The sequence below is a fragment of the Saccoglossus kowalevskii genome, chromosome 1, assembly GCF_978046115.1.
Source record: "Saccoglossus kowalevskii chromosome 1, keSacKowa6.1, whole genome shotgun sequence".
Taxonomy (NCBI): Eukaryota; Metazoa; Hemichordata; class Enteropneusta; family Harrimaniidae; genus Saccoglossus; species Saccoglossus kowalevskii.
Window position 1 is genome coordinate 16075955 of NC_140641.1, and position 17355 is coordinate 16093309.

The window sequence follows — 17355 nt, forward strand, 5'->3', positions numbered from 1 at the left end:
CATTCACATTGTGTTCTCTAAATATCTATAAATATATCACTTGCTTATAGCTATGGTACATTTCTTATTGGAGTTTACTGGCATTGTGTTGTGCTTGCTCAATACATATTTTAAGAGAGAATATCTGAAGATTTGCATGGAGAGCTCACCTGTACTGCAAACTATGGGGAAAGTGTTATAAACTACGTATTATGTTGTCTGTTCTATTTGAGGCCGTAGTTAATTTTCAAGTGTCGAACTACTGTACGTTTTCTATGGACATTCTGAAATATATACTTTGTTTGCCACCGATGATTGATCAGTGGTAAACAACAATAATTTATCCATTCGTTAAACAAAGTACAGTACTATATGTTGATGTCTTTCGGAACTGCATAACTGTACTCAGGACTCACCGAGGAGAGCAAGACCTAGTTTACCTTGAAAACTCAACAAGACTTTTCCTGTTCATCTTTTTCATAATGAGGACAATACATTTGCATGTCAATAAGTTATGTAGCAATGACATTGACAAATGTTAAACTTTCCCCTAGATTATGTGGGAAAATCTATAATTATAAAATATTACCGAGTTACATATAATGTTATCGTACATGAGCAAATGTTTGGGATTATAAGAGAGTGTCTATATCAGAATGATTTTAAAACATTAATTTACAACTCTGAAAATCTCTTGGAATCATATAGGGCAGAATCCTTCCCATCATATTCCGTACTCATAAACTTATTAAAATATAATAAAACTTTAAAATACTACTATGAGTTGCAAATATTCCAGCTACTGAGAAATGTATAAATTTACCATCATACCTCACAAAGTTATTAAATATAGTTCCAAATGTGGACGTTCAAATAAAATATATTGTTATATGTTTTCCATATCGTGAGCAAATGTTATACCGTGTTATCTTTGCACTGCACTGTGTCCGTTCCTTTACGCGGTCGTGTTTTTTTTTTTGCATAAAATATCCAATTCTGTTTATACAGGTATATGATTTAACGGGGAATTTAAACAATCATAATCAATCGTTACCACACTCTTTAACCTTAATGTTTGTTGTCGGATCACAATCAAACACATGTATACACTGTTACATTGATATATAGTGCATGTGTTATTTATGGCAGTTATTTACATAATCTGTCTTTTTGTTTAATAAATTCCCGACCGTGGACAATTGATGCACTCTATCTAGACGACACTGATGGAATAGCAGAATAAATACGTCAACCAAATGAAACTATTCATTTGCCATTTAATATAAAATACATCAAAATATATCATTTCAACAATTTCAATATTTTTACCCGGATAGAAACGTCATACTTCACATGTATACATCAGTATTGTTATTGTTTTTCATCAAAAAACTATAAAAGCTATGTTTAGGTATCACTTTCAAACTTACACAAAACAGTGAGATGTAATGTTGGTTGAATAATATCAAAATTGTACTCCGATTTCTAGTACAAAATCTGAAACAATTTCAACTGGGTAATTTGAATTATCTATTCTATGTGTTGAAAATTTTGTTATGCTTACTTAAGTATGGGAAGGGAAGTATTTTCAAATAAACATTGATACAGGCCTAGGCTGAATAAATTGAAGGCTGCTTATCCTCGTGTATGGTACACTATTTTGAGAAATGTCAGAGATTCCTGCTAAAACTAGATTTGTATATATTAAACGGGGACAGCCTCCGGGGGACCAACTGTGAATACCCGTGTCAGTGAAAATGACATAGTTTTCAAGGTATACTGTCTTCTGAGGGTCATGAGATTTTCTTGTAAACCATATGTAGCGGCCAGCTGCAATGCCTTGGGGTTGTTACAAACGAAATGTCCTCGAAGGTTCGACTTATCCGGAATAGAGCAATACAATGCCTGGAACAACGCGTTGGCAATGTTACCATCGTCCCCATATAGGGGAATTATGGAAAACTCACCGGATAACATTTTATAGACGGCCCCATAACCCACGATTTCATGGGAACCACGTCTGAGTGCAATCAAAATATTTACTGATTTATTACACCAAACATTTAAAAAATCCGGTCTTGGAAACCGAGTTATTTTGCAGTCGTACTGCAATAAATTATTGAATGAAACTTCTCGAAATGGCACAATATCAATAGTTACATTATTATCCAGGGATACTATTGAATGGTCGACTTTCCCACGTAACAACATTGTCTCAAAATTGATATCTAAATGTCTGAAACCAACTTTGGAATACACTTCACTTCGATATTGACCCTGTGACGTCAATCCAACATTACGATCTCCTGCATGCTCGAGTAGCGTCTTCACCATCATTTTCTGTATCCCCTGCCTTCTATGCTCAGATTTAGTTATAGATATCCCGACAAAAGCAAAATCATTGGAGTGGATAATACTGTATCCAGTACCTGAAAAGTTGGGTATTTGTTTTGTTAATGGCAATAAGAACATTTGGCAATCAATAACTTCTGAGTAGAATGAGCTGCTTATTTATTATAGAAGTATGGAAGGTGATACCACATTTGCATATTCTCAAAATCATGGCCTCGATATCTGCACAAATTAACATAAGGTGTACAGAAAGAGTGAAAAAAATGATAATTTTTTAAGCTTCATGTAACATTATAGTTTATTCTGCGGTCATGTGTATATTTCGGGGGACATGGGTACGCCTTAAACAATAACAGAATGCAGCACAACTGAATTGATCATCCAATCAAATACATATAATGACCTGCTTTCTGTCAACACATTTAAATTACGAAATTTCTAAAATCACTTGCCATAATTTATGCGCAAACCAAATAGAATATATGTCGTTAAAATATATATAGCATGAAAAGAGTGTTTGAGAAACAACGTTATATCGGTCTGGATATATGTCTTGTCAGCAATACAATACGGGGTTATCAGTTTTCTGGTTACGCTGGATAGGGGTAGGTAAATGGTAACCTTAGAGATATACAGAGGACAATTTCCCTTTAAGCAGATAATGGCTCTCACATAGGGTGGATAGAGTCAGCTGCTATTTAAGTCAATAAGTTATATAAAACAACTTTTATGAAAAGCTTCACCCTCGATTTACAATGGTGAACTCTTAATCTGTTTCGAGAAAGAATTCTGTTTGCAAATAGGAATCTCATATTGTGAGTATTGCAAAATGATGCTACCGAACGCATAGACTTACCAATTATTACACCTTTTTCTTTTTCAGCTACGTAAAATCCTGTTGGATTCGCCTGACGCAGAGATTCTAGATACTCTACTGAATAGTCCCAATGTACATCAACAGTTAGGTCACTAACTTGCTGCATGTCGTCTTCCCTGGTGCGTCTTATAAGAACTTTTGAACTGAAACAAACATACATTGCAGAGTTGTTGATTACCGAATGCGGAAAGGTTCAACTAGTCAAGTAGTAAAAGTAGCTGCCCGTTATTTGGAAAATTGATAGAAATTCGTTCAAAGTTCAGGGAGCCAAGATTCCTATTCTGCTAGAGATTTCGAATTTGTATTTAGTGCCAGTGCTTCTTAATTATATTCACGTAGTTTTATCGCGATGGTTTGACAAAATGCTATTTTACTAAGGAAACTGTATACCACAGTGCATTTTATGAAAGATGCGTAGTTATGAATTGCGGCGTTATATAATCCCATTGTTACTATAATTCAGTGCGATACACTAAAGTTTCTTTTTATTGGGAAATATTTTTTTAATTGAAATCAGAGCAAGATAGTATAACGCAAGTCATCCGATTTTTTACGCAAACAATGCAAAGTGACACAGCAAATATTTACGGCGCGTAGTTTTGTGAAATTTACGCATGGAGATCATGACTGTGACCGCTGACACGTATTTGAATTTCCGACCCAGAATTTGTAGGAACGTATAGTTCCGCTTTGTCGGCAAACACACGTTTATATTTATGTGCGTTCCACTATAATTGTTTTGTTTTTTTATTATTTAGAAATAGCTGTTTATATTGAAATAAGTGCTAGTTTATAACGCAAGTCGTCCTATGTTTACGCCGACAAAGCTACGTGACAAAACAAATATTTACGGACAGCTATTTTGTAAACTCTACTATTTACACGACGCTAAGAAATAGGTCAGCTATTTTTATTCAACAATAGATGTTCTTTTAGAGTTAAACAGTGAGTTTTCAATTTATTCCAGTCTGCTGACAAAAACGAGGCGCCGCACTGAATTTTCAGGTCTTGAATATTCTTGCATAAATTTACATATCGCCCGGAGCTCCTCGAAGCTCAGGGGTGCTTCCCGGAGGATAAATAAGCTCACCGGAGCTCCTTCTCTAATTGATCTATATTTTTCCAAATCTCATTGCATTTTTCTCATTTTCCAATTGTTCTATATTTTTCCTACTTTTTATCGCCTTATTTTGAACCTGATCTTTCACATCAGTAGATAAATCTTGCCAATTAAGTATGTGACATAGTTCTTGACTGTAATTGGTGGATTCATAACAATTACTATTTATTTCTATGAACTGACAATTTAAGCCTGTCCTTTTCAAACTTTTTCGATATCAATAAGTGTTATGCTATTATCATTGAATTTATACCAGTTATTATCAGACGTTTTAATACAGGCATAATAATGTAATGGATTAGACTGGTGTACTATTACACCATATAACTAGTATGAAGTATTACCATAATAACTGTTGCTTACATACTCAGACATGTTTAAATTTATTGAATAACTGACAGGTGTCTCTATTTTATTCCCCAAATTTGAAAAACGTTTCAAGTGTACAACAATGTATGGTGGTAGTACTTGATTGGTCACATTTTTTACAATGTCATGAACTTCGTTGCAATGACTACACGAATATTCATGTATTGTTTCTTCACTAAAATAATCATTAAGGCAATGTGAAATATAAATTGGTTCATTATTACTAGAATATGTGATAGGAAGTTGTAAAACAGTAAATGGTTCAAGTCTAATATTCTGATATGCATAGTGTTTTGATTTATATGAGTTATTATAGATACCCATAAATATACTTTGTAAAGTATATACTGGCATATTATTACTGTTTACGTCATATTGTTCTTATATATCAAATATAATCACAAGAAACTCATGGGCATCATTTTCCACAAAAGGATTAAATAATTCTGTATTTTTAACGTATTTCTGTAACCATGCTGCACTATTAAATCTGTTGTTACCCAAATACATCTGGATTATAAATGGTTCTCATTCACATAAAAAACAAGATGGTGTTTTATTTTTTCTGCTTTGATGCGTTTTAGATTTGATAAGAATGTAGCTTGCAAATGCTGGAGTACATGTATGTATTAATACTTGTATAATAACATAATGATAACATGTAAGTCCAAAGTTTTGTAAACCAGCACAAGAAAGCCCTTTTATAACATCTATCTAATCAGATCTCACAATATTCTTTCGATACAGGTGAAACTGATTTAGTAATTGCATTACATTTGAAGATATTTCACTTTGATTTGTTAGTCTGTCAAGTTTGTTCATTAATTGGTCCATACAATTATCAACTTCATGGGTAACACCATCTAACTCTACATGATTACCTAACTGAGGAAATATTCCACTATTTACTTTTTGTTGTTTTGTTGTTTACTGTACTGCAGAGGCTGTGACTCGCACGCTCTTATTTCCTGCATGTATTTACGATTTTGTTCGCGTTTTAGTCTAAAACTCTTTTTCTTAAGTCAAGGCATTCTAAAATAATGATAATATTGGAATGACACTTATATATTTGTGCAAATTTTAATAACCTAATGCAGCTATTTGAGAAGATTACTGCTCACAGTATAAACTGACAAATGTGTTTGAAAATAAACTTTGAACAGATATAAGATGGCACTAGTTCCAACATAGACCTTAGAAAACAAGGACATGCTACTGTAGGTATCCCTTTCATGTAACCTTAGTTATAATCCTCTACCCAATTAACACCTTAGTAAAACTGACAATAAAGCTATATCAACACCACTGTTACATCCTCTCCTGTTCCATAAGCCAAACATGGCTGCCAGTGAGTAGCTACACAAAATGAGCCAATTTTGTGGTTAGAATATAGTCAGAAAAATTACATTTGATTAAAACTGAATCGCCAAGCCCATTCTATTGATACGAGTGAAAATAAAAATTGCAAAGTTAACAGTTTTTATTCCACTATGAAAACGGAAAAGGGAAATAAAATTGCTCAGTTTTCCCTACAAGAAAACAAAGCTGCCTAAACGTAAACAATGACCTGTCAAAATTTGTGTCATTATAACAAGTAGATTTTTCATCATATTTAGAGCAGATATAGCATACTGCACTTGTTATACACTGACAAATGTGAATATTGGCACAGCATAACTTATCAAACATATAAAAAAGCGTAGAAAGGTAAGAACTAAAACTGTTTCAGATGTATAGATATATGTATTAAAGGGATTATTCATACAGGGGATTATAACCCACGTTGCACACTGGAAACTGGATTTTCTTTTGTCTTAGACAGAAGTTGCATGTCCCTGTTTTCCAAGGTCTATGGTTCCAATAAGATGAAATGTATACATAATCACACAAAAATGGAAAATTTCAAAGAATTTCAAAACAACTATTACACCATGGATTTTCTCGTTAAATCCTGATACAGATTAGGAGGATTGAATTTCAAAATATTAAAATTACTTTTCTTTAACTAAAGAAGCTTTCACAACAATTACGTTTCAACTGAAATAATAATTACCACAAAACTCATTAATTATTCATGTAAATATTGAACTTGGTTATCCTTACACTTTTGTTTATAACATATATAAATTTGAAACCGATCGGGTAAAATTACTTAAGATATCGCGCCCACATATCGTAGCCATCTCTAATTAATTATGCATGCAAAATGCTCCAACATCGGATTTGGCCACCTTTGCATGTCTGTTTATAACATATATAAATTTGAAACCGATCAGGTAAAAATTACTTGAGTTATGACACGCACAAGTCACGCCAACAACAATGACGACGCCGAAATCTTTTCCTTACTATACCTTCCCCTTCGTTTACACTACACTACGGGCAAGGCAAAAAACGAGTTGAATGTATGCAGAACGGTGAAAATTATTGTTCTGCATGTAAACATTTTGGCGACCGACTCAGCGGAGAAACCCATATGACGGGAAACGCTTCAACCTGTTCGCTTCTGTATGTGAAATTATCAGATTTCATAATTACAGCGCTTGAAAACATACACCACATGCAGCCAGCCGTATTCAATACATCGAACATGGTCGGCGTGCAAATGAACCTAGCCTAAAACGTCTTAGATATATATGTTAGTAAGTTTATTTTTTGTCATTGTTCGTTGTTTCTTGCCTTTCTCAATGGCTTATTTGGATATGTTTAAAAGTCACCCACAGCCACAAGAATATAGATAAAAAAACTAACATTGATATAATGCTAGACATAGAATAACTGATTCAAAATAGGTCAAGGCCATTTTTAGTTTTTCATTAACATTAGTTATTTATCAGACACACCCAGTGAAATGTTGGCGATAACAGCCAAAGGGGCAGGGATTGCATTTCAAAAAAACGTATTTTACAGGGGCGGTTCTAAAATTTTGGAATGGGGGGGGGGGCGATAAGCTGTTCGCGAGCGCCGATGGCGCGAAGCCCTGTTGGTTGTTAAAAATAGTGCGACGCGGCCCCCTCGCCCCCCTCTAAATCTGCTCATGTTATATATATAGTGTATGTGATAAAAATGTGAGCAATCATCGCGCCAAAACGAAGTAAAACGACGGGACATCCGGAGTAATCTATTTATGTGAATTGCCACTGTAAACAATATTGACTTGTCCTACCGAATTTGATGTACATTGACCTGTCGGAGATAACCCAAATCCAATGGCGTCGGCCTAGTTCTTCTGGCCAGTGGAAAAATAATGTTGGCAAAATTTCCAGCTGATATTATTCTGTATCCTGATATAAAAAACATTGCGAATGTTCACAAATGACGCAAATCGTAGTCCTGTAAAGTAGTTGACACCCTCCAGAGCCTGTAGATTGCTTCGATCACAGTCCCTCTCAATGGACAATAATGGGATTCATGTGTTTCCAAGTACATAATAGGCAGCTATGACCCGAAAAAGGTCGATTCCTTTCTTATGCAGCGCTTTCTATACACGGCGCTTGCTATTCAGGGGAATAGGGAATAACGAAATAGCGATATTCCTGGTGGAATATGTGGAATCAATACTTAAAACCTGAAATAATTTGTTTTATAGCAGGGTATGCCGACGGTGAAACCGATTCAGGGTTTGTGTACATATATTGGTGACTCATTCTCCAAGCCTCGACTGATTTTTACCATTGGCAGAGTTTTATTTTTACGAATATAAACTTCGGTGCTCTAGCCGCAAGGAACTTTGGGGAGAATTGTGTGCTTGAGCACAGCCATTATTGAATACAGATATAATGACTGTGTCAAAGTTTCTATATATGATATCTACTGGTGATTATTCATTACTAGTTAGTTGGTGTGTAATCGATTTTCAAACTGGTTGTGGTCTCCCGAATTCAAAAGAAATGTTAGCGTGTTTTAATAATTTGATCTAAAAATCGTCATTTTGACCACGAATTGCAACCAAAATAATGATTGTGTCAAAGGTCTGATATAGTTCCTATATATGATATCTACTGGTGATTATTTATTACTAGTTAGTTGGTGTGTATCGATTTTCAAACTGTGGTTGTGATCTCCCGAATTCGGAAGGAATGTTAGCGTATTTTATGAATTTGATCTTAAATCGTCATTTATCCGTCACCCAAAATTGCAAAAAAAATAATGACTGTGTTGGTGTGTCGATTTTAAACTGTGGTTATGATCGCCTTACATTCTGAAGTAATGTTGCTTGTTTTATGAATTTGATCTAAGAATCGCCAATTTGACCCCAAATTTCAACTTTGAAATATATGTTGTATAATGTGAATACTAGTGAATATTTATTACCAAACGCTTCAGCGTGGTATTAAGCTTTTGTTTTCATGCTTGGGTGGTACCAAGGTGGAAAATGGTTGCACATATGGGGGGTAATTCCTGGAATTGCAATAGAGAGGGTTCAGGCCGAAATACATATATATAGTGTTTCCATGTTTCGTCTGATATTTCTGTGGTATTCTGCTGCTGTAAATAATGCAAGATTTGTTCCGAAATTCAGTGTGTTGTGTGCACTCCAGGGTTATTCGTTTTTTTGCTCAAAACACCCCTATTTTTTAATGGGAGAGTCGAATAGTTTCACTCCCACTGGGAAATCTGCATTGTTACTTGAATGAGAGCTAACTAAACACATTTTCCAGACCGGCGAAAGTGTATGCAACAGCCAATGTTAACAGCCTATCACGTGATTTTAGTCTGAATGTCAACATCAAAAGAGGCTAATCCATTTACGCAGTAACATCTGTCCTTCTTTTGCATCGCTGAGCATTTCTGTTTTAGTATACTGGTTTGAAAATGTTGAATTTGCATGATTTGCAATGTGTTTTTTTACTGAAACTCCCCTATTGATCGAATCCCGGGTTTGAAAGAGAACGGCACACCACGTGATTCGTTTGAATACAATGGTGAAGGCACGCAAGCATGACTTACGTTGTCAGCAGTAGTCCCTGAGCTTCTCGCTACAACTTCACTTGTGATGTTGCTTGTTAGCCGTGGATTGAATTAATCTTGATTACCGGTTAAAATGTTGCTTATTTGGCGTTGGTGATCTTTATTTGGAACTGGGTAACGTCGCCAGCAGAAACCTCCTGGGATTTTGATGTTGATGGTTGCGCCTCCATGGCAATCGCTAATTTTACTGCAGGTGGATCTTCCAAGAGCCCTTCGGGGTTTATAAAACTCATTCAACATATATAAAGTTCTCTCAATCGTAGTAGTCCATGTGATGTACACCTAATATGCCAAACATGTTGCTGAACGATTTTGCCAATGAAGACAAGCCGGTTGGCGATCCACTCCACTAAAAAAAAAACTAGCAATATGTTTTCGGCTGTTGCCATGGTAGGACATGAACGTGAAGCTAACGTCGGTTTATAACTAAAACCGGGCACCGTATACAAAGTTCGCAAAAAAACATTCAGTCCTTAGAAGTCATTTTATTTTATTGCTAGGACGTATGCTGTTGTTAGGGATTGGTCAGTTACTTCGGCCTGGGGGTAGATCAGTAGGGGGGTCACACTGATTTTGATTTTGCGAATGGGGGGGGGGGGCACCCTGTTTTCCACAATTCACACACGCGCTTATGCATATATTTTTTTAAATTTTATTTCAGAACAATAGATTAAAAAGTTAATCGTACAAATGTGTTCTTAATAATAACTATTACCCATATTGCCTATAAATGTGTTGGTGCAAAAAATGTTATAGGCTAAATATTTTGGGGTTGAAGTTGACAAATAACTAACAGATTATGCAATGCGGCAGAGCCCCATGCAATTATACAGTTACGTTTTGAACACATCCATGTGATATCCATGTGATATCAGATTATTTTATTTAAAGTCTGAAGTCACCATTGTATAAGATATTTACTGGATTTATCCAATTGTAGCTGGAGACGGAAAAACACAGCAATTAGTACAAAGAGCAGTGACAGTTTTTGTTCAGCAAATCAAAAAAGTTAAATGGATTCATGTATATGAATAAATAGTTTTTTTTGTTTTTTTAACTTTTAAATATGCATATTTTGCTCTGTAAAATACCAAAATCCAACACAAATTTATACAAAAATCAAAGTGTCCTTTGTTTTCATAAGCACAGACTGTGCTTCAGGTGTAAAGCTTTTCTGGTCTATAAGATATGAAAGATATATTAAATCCAAATTAGTTTTCAAACCGCCTAGATTCAAATCCTCTTTTCCTATCTTATAAGGGCGTTTATCAAGTGAGTACTCCACAGCTTTGTTTTTATTTACTATCTTTAGCAGCATAGATTTCCCTACTTCCTGCAGCCTTTTCTGTAGTCGTTTTTTGGCTTTATGCTTCCCCTCCCCTCCTAAGGTGACTGGTCTATTAAATGCAAACACTAAAAATTACGGCAAACCACAATATTTTCAATGCACATCATACATTTTGTAATCATGTCAGAGCCAAAACTGTTAATGTTTCTTTGTTTTTCGGGGGGGGGGGGTCAGCATGTTTTAAAATATAATGTTAGGGGGTCGCCCACTTTTTGTTGTTGATAGGGGTGGGTCAACTGAGATTTACAGCTGACAAAATGGAATCTGCCGACCCCCTCCCCAGGCCAGAGTAACTGAACAATCCCTTAAATTTATTATTTCCAACCGATAGTATTTTCTAGATTGCAGGCAGCATTTACAGTTCATTCAAAGTTCAAAGTTGCGTCGGGATTACGTTGATACAGTGTAACAACGTCGGCGTCGGTGATCTCTTACCGGTGTGCAACGTAGCCAAAATAAAAGGCATGAATACAAGATTAGTGGGAGGTAATAAATTTGGGGTCGAAAGTATTCAAAAAACAGTTTTTGGCTGTTGCCATGGTAGCTGTGGACCAGGATTGTTTTGCCAATTAGTGACGGTACGACCTGCCTGTCAATTATAAACAAAATTAGCCAAGCCAAAAAAATCTCAGTAAATTGTTGCCCACACTCACTCAAGCGGATTAGAATGAGCTACGTCCATGCTTTTTAATCATAGAAATGTAGGGTGTGATACATTTGGCGTGAAGGTATTAAAAAATCCAGTTGTTGGCTGTTTCCATGGAAACGGTGGTCAGAATTTGTTTTCAGATTTTACCAATAGTAACTTTGTGCCCACACTCAAGCTGAGAAAAATGAGCTATGTCTGAGGTGTTGTATCCAAAATTTGTATGAGATACATTTCCTGATAACTAGGGTGAAGGTGTGACCTACCTGCTAAGTTTGAGCGAAATCGGCCAAGCCAAACAAATCACAGAAGAATTAATACGTGAAAACACTAGAAATCACACACACACACACAGATACACAAAATTAAAGTGATTTTAAGGGCAATCCAAGTGGAGCGAATCGCCAATACCATGTTCATTTGCATATTGACCGTGAAAATACCAAAAACATCATTGCATGGGTGATATGCAAATTAGTTTTAGTCAAAATAAGTTACTGCTTAGAAGTACCATTACTGTTGTTCAAATTTCATTTCACTCGGCAAATATATTCATGTACCCAAACGTAAAGTATCGTACTTCTAAATATTGTTTATTTCTGCTATGTTTCGAAAAACGCTACTCTTGAACGGACTACTTTATTCGCTCTCAGACCTCATTTGCATATGGGGTGTGGAAGTACCGATTTTGATTTCAGGGACGAATCAAAATAAACTGCAGTATATATATAATAATGTGGAATACTTCCTTTCACTGTGAACATTTTTCCGCTAAAATAATTCCAGTGAAAATGCCATTTCCCTCATACTCTATTGAGACTTGACACAGCACAGTGAAAATTTGATTCACACCGTATGCTTGAAAACTTTTCATCGAAAATAAATTAAGTGAAATTCTGTGTGATTTCATGAGAGTTGAAAATGAACAAATTATATGACACCCAACCCTACCACTCCATACACAATGTAACCACACCTCAAAAACATCCTTTCACCAGTGTATTCTATTTGAATTCAGGAGAAATTTAAATAAACAAATTATATGACAACGAACTTAATTATAATTTCAACCTCTAGTTCAGCACTGATTAAATAAACTACCTCGTCTTTATGCCAACTTGAAGTTATTCAATGCCTACACCAGTGACTTCAAAATCTATGTTTCAATTCCAGGAATTGCAATTGCACTTGCTATTAATTGTATGGGAGTGCCAGTCTTTTATTTTCTATTGTAATGTCAATTTCTTGTGATTACTCGGAAAATGAAGCTGTAATCACAGACCACAGTGCTGCAACTAAATCCTGGTATAAGCACCGGTTAGGCAGTCTTGAACTATGCATGTGAAGCCAGCTGAGAGGTATATCCAATCCTATAGATTTCTCATTGTTTGGTAACTATTTGCTGCAAATGCAACAAAAATCAATATAAAAATATTACTCACACAGCATTCTACAGGTTACTTGTTCCTAGTTAGAGATGGTTTATCGGTGCTCGCAATACTAGTAAAAGAAACATATATTTATAAAAGAAATCTATATTTTGACTTGAGCATGTGACTGTGGGCTAAATACTTATTTAAAAGCGGGAAGATCGTCACCTGCGCACGTACGGGAGTCCCAGGCGACGATAACAACACACGCTAAAAACACAAAAGCTCATGGGTACACGCTTGTTTGTAAACAATGACACGCTGAGGCCATCTGACGCATGCGAAGGTGACGACTCCTCCGCTTTAATAGTTTCCAAAGCAACATAAACCAGTAATCATAAATGGTAATATCAATTTTATTTTGTATGAACAGATAACATTTTCAACTTGCGGATAATTTGACTGACGGATGACTACACGGTGTCTCGCGTCAATGGTATTAGCACTGTAATTCTGTCGAAATGTTCCCAATAAATTGCAGAAAACGAAGCAAAACAAACGTTTCTGGTTAAGTGAGGTCATGGAGATCTGTTTTTACTGTTTTTGAGTTTCGATATAAATTTTCAAGCGTTCACCGTCCCATAATATCTTCCGCCAACATCGGACAGCGCCCTCTTGGGGTATACTAAGATATGAAAAACACTCATCTCTTCTAGTTTCACAGATACAGGTTCATTACCATGACTCGTCTTTCTGCTCAGTGCGTCTGTAATGTTCTTATTTTTACCAGGACTATACTTAGTAGTAACATTGAATCATGTACGATTTGCTGCTCATTGTGTTTCTGTCGCTCCTAGTTTTGTAGTTGTTTATAAATAACACATTCAGTCTCAGTAGGAGTGCTGAAAGCTCAAACTTAATACATTGCACTTGAATAATTCCATATACCTTTCACTTGGTTTGAGAATCTCACTTGCATATGCTAACAACTTTCTGGTAACCCAACATCAAATGAATAGTGTATAAGTGCAAGTCTCTAATGTAACAATCTGTGTTTTTTCTACATTTTGTAAAAGCAAACAAATAGGGTGGGGTTCAATGAGCTTCACTAAAACTAATCTTGCATTTGCTTGATCATATTTGACTGAATACTTCGTCTAAATGAGCCAGGTGTTCAGGGCACAAAGAATAAGCAATATTAATGTCATCAAAGTTTGCATCAACAAACTCTTTACCATACATACTGTATTGACTGCATAAACGTCACATGACCATCGCACAAGCCAAACAGCATAACAAGAAACTCAAACTGGTCATATGGAGTTGCGATAACTCATTGCACGAGAGCGATAACTCTTAATTGCATCAAATAAATTGTTCACAAAAATAATGTACACCTCAAATGTCAAAGCAATCTGATTACAAAAATCTTTGCCAAAAATGGAGAATTTATGATATCTTCACAAAATGAACAAACCTGAAATCTGTCAACGCAAGGTACCTACATACCAAGTATCAAAGCAATTTGGCTGGTAGTTTTCAAGAAAGATTCCAAAATAGCATTTTTTCTACCAAAAATGACAAATATATTCACCAAAAATAGAGAATTGAAGATATCGTCATGAAATTTGATAAAGGTCCACCCAAGGTACCTACATGCTAAGCATCAAAGCATTTAAGCTGATACATGTAGTTTGCAAGAAACTACGGTATACCTTTTTCTAAGCGAAATTCAGAACGCACATATGTATTACTTGACCAGCCAAGTGCACAGAAGTTTCTTAAACTTGGACAAGTTATTTGCTGTTAGCAATGCACATTTCAATTAACGAATTGAGGATATTATCACAAAATAAACAAATCTGAGAGAGGTCCACCTGTAGTACCTTTATGTATAACATCAAAGCAATTGGACTTGGTTTTCAACAAGAAGTCAAACTTATCACTTTTTGAAAATCAGGGAACTGAAGGCATCACGAAATGAGCAAATCTGAGAGGTCCATCAGCGATTTTCAACAAGATGTCAAAAATATCATTTTTTCCCAAAAAATATTCATCAAAATTAGAGAATAGAAGATACCAAAACAAATCTGAGAGGTCCACCTGTAGTACCTTGATGTATAATATCAAAGCAATCTGCCTTGCAGTTTTCAACAAGAAGTCAAAAATATAACTTTTTATCAAAAATATTCACCAAAATTAGAGAATTAAAGATATCTTGAAATGAAAAGTCTAAGTGAAGTCAATGCAATCAGGCTTGTAGTTTTCAAGAAGTCGAAAAAGTAAAAAGTTCATATGGATGACTGACAATCACTCATATACCGGTTAAGCTCCGCTCGACAAATAGATTTTTTTGAATTATGAAACTCAGTTTAATGTATTTTGACCAGTTTTCAATTAAAAATGGCCACCGAAGGAGATTTCAATGCTGAGGGAGAAAGTTTGGTTACTCCAACAGTTTGTTGATTCTTTTAAAGCGGGGAGTCGTCACCTGCACTTGCATCAGATGGCCATTTTTTTTTACAAACAAGCGTCTACCCATGAGTTTTTTTTTTAACCATTATGACTATTGAAAAATTTTCGAACATTTTTCTTAACGCTAATGATCCATAAATTCACCACGCTTAAAAAAGACGTCCTTGAAATTAAGTATGACAAATTTGATTCGTCTATATCTCCATAATCAAGAGACACATACAAATTTCAAAGCTTGTTATTTTGTAAATAATAAATATATTTGAGTGAATGATCGGTATATGCATGTCAGGAATATGGATACAGAACTGTATTCTTTAATACAAAACAGCCGCCAGTCGGCCGATGTGAAAAATGGAATGTGTATCAAGGTTCCATTGCGTTCAATGCATGTACCAAGTTCAAACCAAATCTGTTCACACTCTACTGAGATTTGGTTTTGAAATGGTACTGTTAAAAAAATATACGATTTGGATGCATTTTTAGCATTAAAATGGCTGTCTTTTGGCCATCTTGAATCGGATCATGAAAAAAATGCATGTGCATGCCATATGTATGTGCTAAGTTTGAACTTGATTGGTGCAGGTACATTTGTATGTGTTATATACAGGTAGCTACGACCACTCAGAGATCAATCAGAAAGAAGCCTTGTTTCAGTCCAAAACAGGTACTGTAAAATATGTATTAGAAGCCGCGGCTTCTATTAAAATGGTACAATGCAACAGCGGGGATGCGGCTTCTATTAGAGCATCTACACATATGAGAAATGGTGAATTTTTGGTTCTCAATTGTTCATAAAGAATGGGTTCAGCTTCTATTAGGGATGCGGCTTCTAATACAGATTTTACAGTACTAACAAAATGCAGAAAAAGGTGACATAAATTATCAAAAAAAAAATTAACTCTTTAAAAATAATGAAACAGCAAGGTTTTTTTTCACAACAAAGAAAATATTTCAGCCTTTAATTTTGTTAATATATGTAGTTTATATACATTACCATATTAGAATTAACTAATACAAACAATATCAAGTTTACTGCTGAAATGTATTGAGAAAAACACTGGCAGCTACATGTACATGTAGGATTAAAAAAAATAAAACTTGTCAGGAAATCTGCTTTAAAATTGAGACCTCTTATGCTGCTAAATATTGTCAATGGCATACCTCTTAGGATAGTATTTATTATTACAAAAAAGTTAATCTAATGACTTGAAACGTATTACACTACAGTTGGCAAATATCACTGGCAGCATGTTGATTACCATCAAATTAAAAATAAGCTACATTGTACAAGTTAATTTTAATGAGGGGGGGGGTAGGTTTTTTTTGTCACGAAATCAAATGAACTATTAATTGTTAGCACCAGGAATGTGTTCATATATTTATAGCAGAGAGACTTATATATCAATGATATATCATCCCACTAATCATGACATCATTTTCAGTCATTTGCATATCAATGACAAGCTTAATGTACTACATCTAGTTTGGTATGGTCTAAAACTGTAATTTTAAATATTTTCTATTTTTAAATAGAATACAAAAAATAGTCAACTGTGCAGAGGTTGTGTTAATACCCTCAAAATACTGCAATACTGCTTCCTGCTGTACCCATCTCTCATATCAAAGAGAAACCCCTCGATTGGTCTGAACTTTCTTGTCTCCACTTACTTCATAAAAGTGTTAATAAATGCAATCTCTGGTGAACAGATAAAGCATTAACAAAAAAGAAGTTAAATTCAAGATGATTTGTAGCAAGGTTCAGTTGAAACGCAAGACGCAATGTATTACACTTCCAGTTATCTTTAAATATCGCAAACTTGCTAACTTGCAAACTTGCACATCACG

The 17355-nt window shown here is 35.1% G+C and overlaps 1 protein-coding gene across 1 annotated transcript; it reads right to left on the reverse strand.

Annotated features, from left to right (window-relative positions):
- Positions 1-1683: 1683 nt before the first annotated feature.
- On the reverse strand, positions 1684-3314 carry LOC146750389 (uncharacterized). Its single transcript, XM_085496504.1, has 2 exons — positions 3188-3314; positions 1684-2408 (listed from the first exon to the last, which is right to left on the reverse strand). Exons 1-2 carry the CDS (start codon positions 3312-3314, stop codon positions 1684-1686), a joined length of 852 nt encoding a protein of 283 aa, XP_085352630.1.
- Positions 3315-17355: the final 14041 nt, after the last annotated feature.

Bases quoted from the DNA above. Each gene is read 5' to 3' on its own strand.
- LOC146750389 (XM_085496504.1), bottom strand. From the start codon at position 3,314: ATGCAGCAAGTTAGTGACCTAACTGTTGATGTACATTGGGACTATTCA. The intron at 2,409-3,187 runs GTAAGTCTATGC...CCAACTTTTCAG, and splicing joins AGAAAAAGGTGTAATAATTG to GTACTGGATACAGTATTATC.